General features: G+C 39.0%; 1 protein-coding gene across 1 annotated transcript; it reads left to right on the plus strand.

The window, feature by feature from the left end:
• The first annotated feature begins 2,019 nt into the window (after window positions 1-2,019).
• Window positions 2,020-7,297, plus strand: LOC310829714 (vomeronasal type-2 receptor 26-like). The gene is made up of 4 exons (XM_083708454.1): window positions 2,020-2,922; window positions 3,253-3,480; window positions 4,296-4,422; window positions 6,388-7,297. The coding sequence occupies exons 1-4, from the start codon at window positions 2,041-2,043 to the stop codon at window positions 7,284-7,286; spliced, it is 2,136 nt and encodes a 711-aa protein (XP_083564580.1). The 5' UTR covers window positions 2,020-2,040; the 3' UTR covers window positions 7,287-7,297.
• Window positions 7,298-7,314: the final 17 nt, after the last annotated feature.

The raw sequence follows: 7,314 nt of genomic DNA on the forward strand, positions 1-7,314 counted from the left end.
AAGGATCCATTATTTTTTGCTTGCACCTAACTGACTTGATTGTATAATATATTTCTTCATTGATTGAAATGGTTGTTATAGAGGCTTTCAGGCATGTTCAAGGCTCAATGGGTGGACAAGGGAGAGGCACACATTCAATTCCCACTCCTAATGTCCTTGCATACATCATGCCTTCCCAGTCCCCCGTTGAGTAATGTGACATGGTGCATGATTGTGAGAGGGGTTCTATTCACATTCAAGCAAACATGAATAAAATCCTCCCTCATGAGACTATAATGTTTTGTTGACCCCAAAACATTCAAATGTTTCATATAGCTTACTTTCCTCTAACTTCATTCTATTATCTCCTTGGCCTTTTGAACTTCTGTAGTATTGAGTTAAATCTCAATATCAGAAGTTTGCTGTTGAATGATGATGAAGTGTTCAAATGTATTTCTGTGGCTGATTGGCTATTGTTTTATTAAACAGGTTGTACCTATTTTTACAGTTCGCTGCCTAAGAACTACCAGCACATTCTGGCTTTAGCATTTGCTGTCAAAGAGATCAATGAGAATCCCAGCATCTTATCAAACGTCTCTCTGGGGTTCTATATCCTCAATAGCTACTTCAGTGCAAGAATGACCTATAAAGCCACCCTGAGCCTGCTTTCCAAACAACAACGGTTTGTCCCCAACTTCTGTTGTGATGATGATCAGAACAAGCTGATTGCTTTCATTGGTGGATCTATATCTGAAATCTCTGTCAATATGGCCATTATTTCAGCAATGCACAAGACTCCACAGGTAAGCTCTTGGTCTAGAGATACCACAAAAGTGTTGCACCATCTTGATCAGGGATGCTGGAGAATTCCACTCCAAGCACACATGGAAATGGAAATTCACATGTTCATTAGTATTTAGAAAGGTAAATCAGGCAAGCACATATTATCTGTATTCACAGTTCTTGTTTTCTTTTTTCTTTTTACATTATTTTTATTCATTTTCCAAATTATTACAAATCAAACCAAATTTAATTTAATACAATTTCTTAAAATCCGGTTTCCTGTTCCTGTTCCAAACATATGATCATCATCATTCCCTCGCATAGCTGCATAATTTTTTATTTAGAGTCCAGTTGAAATCCTTCACTTGCTGTTAAACCATTTGTCCAGCTGGCCATGTTTTTCACCATACGAACAGCACCTCCGTTACATCTTATTAATAAATAATCCATCTCAAATGTGTAGTTCTTCATATACATTGTTGTTCCGGACCTGGTGTGCTGGGAGAGTTAATTTCTATCTTCCATTGTTCAGTTATTTGCAGTGTTTATCTGGATGGTACAAGGTCACATTCCATTCCTTACTCTGTTAACAGACTAGCGTATGAGCTGCAGCCATAAATAACTCACAGAGTGCATATCCAAACTTCGCCATTAAAATTCCACTCTGGAGTTCTTCCTCTGAACACAGTTAAAAAGCAAGATGTTTTTTCTCAAATTCAGCCTCTTTACCACATCTGTTCAGCAGCAGTTCATTCTCTCCCCACACACAAACATACACACACATTCCTGCGACAGCACTCCTACTCCAGTCCATAAATAATTTTAAATAAAGTCCATTCAGCCTCGGTTGAGGGGGGTCATAGTAAAACCTTGTTAAATTACTTGTTGAGCATAAATCAAAAGCCTCCCCCCTCTTTTCCAAAATAACAAACAGAATAACATAGTGGCTACACACAGAAGAGAAGAGAAGAAAAAAGGAGGCCATTTGAAAACCATAAGAAAGCACAAAGCACCTTGTCCTCCCCCTTCCTTTTCCTGTTGCTGTAAGGATTCACAAGCTTCAAAGAAAACATTCAAATACCTTGAAAGAGTGTCTGCATATGTCAGTCCAGTTCAGATGTAGAACTAATTATCAATGGGTACTTCCTGGAATTCTTCAAGCAGAGGGATGAAAAGCTATAAATCACAGGTGGTCAAATGCTTGATTGCCTGCATCATACTAGATTTTGCACTTGATTGCCTACAGGACCATGGGATACAAAGACACACTTTTTTATTATGTGCAAAAAAACTTATGTTTTATTTCAGCTCACTTATGGGTCATTTCTAGCAGTACAACATAGCAAAACGCTATTTCCATTTTTGTACCAGATGGTTCCCAACGAAGCCTACCAATACATGGGAGCTGTGCGGTTACTTCAGCATTTCAGATGGACATGGGTTGGGCTCTTGGCTGTGGCAGATGACAAAGGGGACCAGTTTTTACAGACCATGGTGCCAATGCTCTCCCAGAATGGCATATGTTATGCCTTCATAGTAAGAATACCAAAATGTAATTATGTGGATAAATTGATAGAATTGCTTATACAGCAGCGGAAAAACTATGAGATTCTCATGGAGAGAAAGGTCAGTGTGTTCTTTGTATATGGAGAACCTCCATCCTTTCAGGTTATGAGAATGTTACTATTTCTAGCACCTTTCTTGTCACTGCCACCTCTGGGCAAAGTGTGGATTGTTACATCCCACTGGGATTTTGAATCACTGTCCGTTCAAAAGATCTGGGATATACAAACCTTTCATGGTTCCATATCCTTCAGCGTTCATTCAAATCAGCCATTGGGATTTCAAAAGTTCATTCAGGGGGTAAGACCTTCCTGGGCCAAAGGAGATGGTTTTATCCAGGACTTTTGGGAACAGGCATTCAGCTGCTCATTAAAGTCTAATGAACAGGAGGAGAATAAAATATGCACTGGAAAGGAGAAGATGGAGAATATTCCTGGAATTCTGTTTGAAATGGACATGACTGGCCACAGCTACAATGTCTACAATGCTGTCTATGCTGTGGCACATGCTTTGCATGCCATGTACATGCACAGCTTCAAATATAGAACAATGGAAGAAGGAAGGAAATTAGCTGTTCAGAATATACAACCCTGGCAGGTAATGACAATTAAATACAATGGCTACAGAACAGATTAGTTTAAGATCCAGAAATAAAGGCACTTCTATCTTTGCATGAAACAATTCCAGCAGTAGGGGACTGTTTGGGGATGAGGGTATTCATTTTGATAAGTAATGTTACTAATGACCTTTTCCCCATAATGGGCCAAGCATTTGTAGCCTAATAGAGAGAAACGACAGCAAGCAATAGAAAGTGAACTCATACATAGAAGAAGACCCAGACAGACTTTTAAAAATGCTAAATATTGGAATACTTGGGAGGCCTAGAATCATTATTTATCCCTTTGTCAATATACTCTTCCAAATTAGGTCCATCACTTTCTAAGTAGGGTCATATTCAATAATAGTGCTAGAGAAATTGTGCACTTTGATGGAAATGGAGAAATGGTGGCCAGTTTTGATGTTACCAATTGGATGATGTTTCCCAATGGCTCAGTGATGAGAGTAAAAGTTGGAAGGCTAGAACCTCAAGCTCCTCCAGGCAAAGAGTTAACAATTCATGATGAACAAATTCTCTGGCACCAAAGCTTTAATCAGGTGAGACTTATCTTATGAAAACATATCATTGCAGTGGAGCTTTAATTCTTCTAAAATCTCACAGAATCTCTTTATTTCATGAACAAGGCCTCATCTCAAAGATGCTTCATCATCTTGATTTATATTTCATGAGGGCAGCAACACCTTTCTGATGAACTTAAGCATTGTTCTTATTAATCAAACCCATCAGTTAATTAAATGTAAGGAATTAGTTTTTTGTTTACCTCCATGTGAAGTCCTCTACAATGCACAAGTCCCATCATTCCTGACCACTGATTGGAGTTATAGTTACGTCTAGAGGGCAGCATTTTGGCTACCTCTGACTTATAAGCACACTGTAATCTCCCTCAATCATCCAGCACTTGAGACTAACTACCTTTTGTAGTTACAGATAGGTAGCCATGTTGGTCTGCCATAGTCAAAACAAAAAAAATTCCTTCCAGTAGCACCTTAAAGACCAACTAAGTCAGTTCTTGGTATGAGCTTTCGTGTGCATGCTTCTGAAGAAGTGTGCATGCACACGAAAGCTCATACCAAGAACTGACTTAGTTGGTCTTTAAGGTGCTACTGGAAGGATTTTTTTTTGTTTTACCTTTTGTAGGTCCATGGCTTGATGCAGAGCTAATTGAATGAGAGAGATAAAGGAACTGCAGTTTTCCACCTTTCACTGATCTTTTTACTTCTGACTGGTGTAAAGACTGACAATTTTGGTGCATGGGGACCAATATCAGGTCATGTTATTTCTGTTTGCCATACACCCCATTGTGTAGAATGGATGACTGGTCTTGCTAAAAATCCTTCATGTTTCTGTACAGGCGCTACCAGTTTCTATATGCAATGACAACTGCTATCCTGGCTATAGCAGGAAGAAGAAGGAGGGAGAGAGATTTTGCTGCTATGATTGTGCTCGGTGTCCGGAAGGAAAGATCTCACACCAGAAGGGTAAGAGGAGTAATTTTATAAAATACACAGGGAACAGAACATAAAACAACATAACCTAGAGGCACAACCCTCCAAGCAGATCTTAATGGGAGGTTTCGTCTGTGTGTGTGTGTGTGTGTGTGTGTGTGTGTCTAAAAAATCTCAGACTTTAAAAATTATCAGTCAGTTTTTGAAATGGGTCTGCAAATGTACTGGAAGCTTCAAGAGAAGAGAAATATGTTCCTAATATTTACTTCTGAATAAGATATGAGCTGCCACATTTTGGAACAAGTGAAATTTCGAAATCTTCAAAGGAAACCCCTGGTGGACTGCATTGCAGTAATGCATCCTCAATGTATTGAACACATGTATTGCCATAGCCAGATAAACCTTCTTTAGGAATGGGCACAGTTGGTGTACCAGCCCAAACTGGACAAACATACGCACCCAAGGCTACAATGCCCACCTGGATGTGAAAGAGCAAAACTATTACAAAATTATAAGTAAGATTTAGCAAAGCTAAGCATGTGGTGATTGGTGCAATTTGCATAGACAGTGGGAACAACCAAATTGCATGGGCTTTCCTTTTTCATGTATAATATTCAGAACTGTGTGTATGGCTTGATGTCATCATTGAGATAGAAAGGGAATAGCATTTTTTTATTTATTATACCAAACTAATTTTGATTTGTTTATTCACATATAGCATCCCTCATAGAAGACTTTCACCTAAAGCCTTCACTTCTGTGGCTTCCCCAATAATGGGAAGTAGGTAGATGGTGATTTAGCAGTAAATCACTATATTATTTTAAAGTACATTAGTGGGAATTTTTGACTCGGTTATTTAAAAATGACAATAGAAAGGCTTTTATTCTGAACTAGACTGTTAGGATTTCTAGAATCTCTTTATTAAGAAGCAGATTTGCATTTGAATATAAAGCTGACCTTTCTCCCCCTCTTTCTCTCTTCCACCCGCAAAAAGCAAACCACTTTGCAAAATTTTCTTCAAATATTCTGCACCATATGTTGTGGCTGCCTCAATTTCCCCCACTCAGTGCTCTGGAATGATTCAAGTGGTACAGACAAAATAATGCACAGGTTGCCAAGCAGTTGATGGCCACATCTTTTTGGGCTGGTTATACAGGAAGGAAGGAAGATGCTCTAATAGGGATTAGAAGCCCAACACTGAGGGACAGGCATAAAATTTCTACTTCTGCTAGACAAATTTGGTGCAATCCTCTTCTAACTTCCCCATTACTCTGCTAGGTTATCCCAAGTATATGCAGTGTATCCCATCAACTCACCAGTAAGGTGAGACAGCAAATTTTCTTCATCTGTGAGACATGATCTTATTGCACATGTGTTCCACTGAGATAAATGTCACTTAAGTCAATACATCATTAAATGTTCATATCCATTATAAATGAATCAATGTATTCCATTCTTTGCATTCATTCCACAAGCAGAATCAAGTCAGTGTGCTTCAGAAACATCATGGATGGTCCACCATCCAGGAACTGACCAGACCCAAACTATTACAATTTCAGAAGGCTAGCTGTGCAATGTGCCTTCATACCATGCTCTGGGATTAAAGGCCTCTCCAAACTCAAATACAATAGTAATAATAATAATTAGGCATGTGAAAAGTGCTTTTTGGATGTTTAAAGTGCTCCACATACACTATCCCAATAACATCAATAACAATCTTGTAAATTATACATGAGAATTAAGACTAACAAAGAACAGCATTTCCAAGAGTCACCTTCTATGTTCATGACTTGAGAAGAGGTCTGCATCATACAAAAATTGTGTCACAGAAAACATTTAGTCATTACCAGATCTGTATGATCACCAAGCACTCTCACTTTCTCTTTGAAATTATGGGAATCCTTTCTCCTAGTGTTGGTCAATGAAATGCAACATTTAAAAATTAGGGAGGTGTTGGTTAACATTTTAAAATACTTAAACAATTCCTCCTTTTTTCAGACATGGATGCCTGTGTCAGTTGTCCAGAAGACCAATACCCCAACAACAGCCAAATTGAATGCATTCCCAAGATTCTAGTCCACCTTTCTTATAAAGAAACGTTAGGCAGCATTTTAACTATCATGGCTATTTCTTTCTCCTTGATCACAAGTTTAGTACTTGGAACTTTTATGAAGCACAAAGACACTCCCATAGTCAAAGCCAACAATGAGACCCTTACCTGCATCCTCCTCATCTCTCTCCTCCTTTGCTTCCTCTGCTCCTTACTCTTCATCGGACAACCTGGAAAGATCATCTGCCTTTTTCGACAAATTACTTTTGGCATCATCTTTTCTGTGGCTCTTTCATCTGTGTTGGCAAAAACCATCACTGTGGTTCTGGCATTCATGGCAACCAAACCAGGATCTAGAATGAGGAAATGGGTGGGGAAAGGACTCGCAAATTCTATTGTCCTTTCCTGCTCCTTTATTCAAGCAGGCATTTGTGCTCTTTGGTTATTTACATCCCCTCCATTCCCTGATAGAGACATGCACACAGTGCATGGAAAGATAATACTAGAATGTAATGAAGGTTCAGCAATCATGTTCTATTGTGTCTTGGGCTACATAGGCTTCCTGGCCATTGTCAGTTTGGTTGTGGCTTTCCTAGCCCGGAGGTTGCCAGACAGTTTCAATGAGGCCAAATTTATCACTTTCAGCATGTTGGTGTTTTGCAGTGTTTGGATAACCTTTCTTCCAACCTACTTGAGCACTAAAGGAAAATACATGGTGGCCGTGGAAATCTTCTCCATCCTGTCCTCCAGTGCTGGATTGCTTGGTTGCATATTTTTCCCTAAATGCTACATCATTGTACTGAGGCCAGAGCTGAATAACAGGGAGATACTAATAAGAAGAAAATAATAATATGATAAGGCTTATACAAATGGAT

This window comes from Podarcis gaigeae (genome assembly GCF_964106915.1).
Source record: "Podarcis gaigeae genome assembly, chromosome: 13".
Taxonomy (NCBI): Eukaryota; Metazoa; Chordata; class Lepidosauria; order Squamata; family Lacertidae; genus Podarcis; species Podarcis gaigeae.

What these genes read in the sequence shown, in the direction of transcription:
- LOC310829714 (XM_083708454.1), top strand. Translation starts at nt 2,041, where the DNA reads ATGTGCAAAAAAACTTATGTTTTATTTCAGCTCACTTATGGGTCATTT. An exon ending in AGAATATACAACCCTGGCAG is followed by an intron (nt 2,923 to 3,252) that starts GTAATGACAATT and finishes CTTCCAAATTAG; the next exon opens with GTCCATCACTTTCTAAGTAG. An exon ending in AAAGATCTCACACCAGAAGG is followed by an intron (nt 4,423 to 6,387) that starts GTAAGAGGAGTA and finishes TCCTTTTTTCAG; the next exon opens with ACATGGATGCCTGTGTCAGT.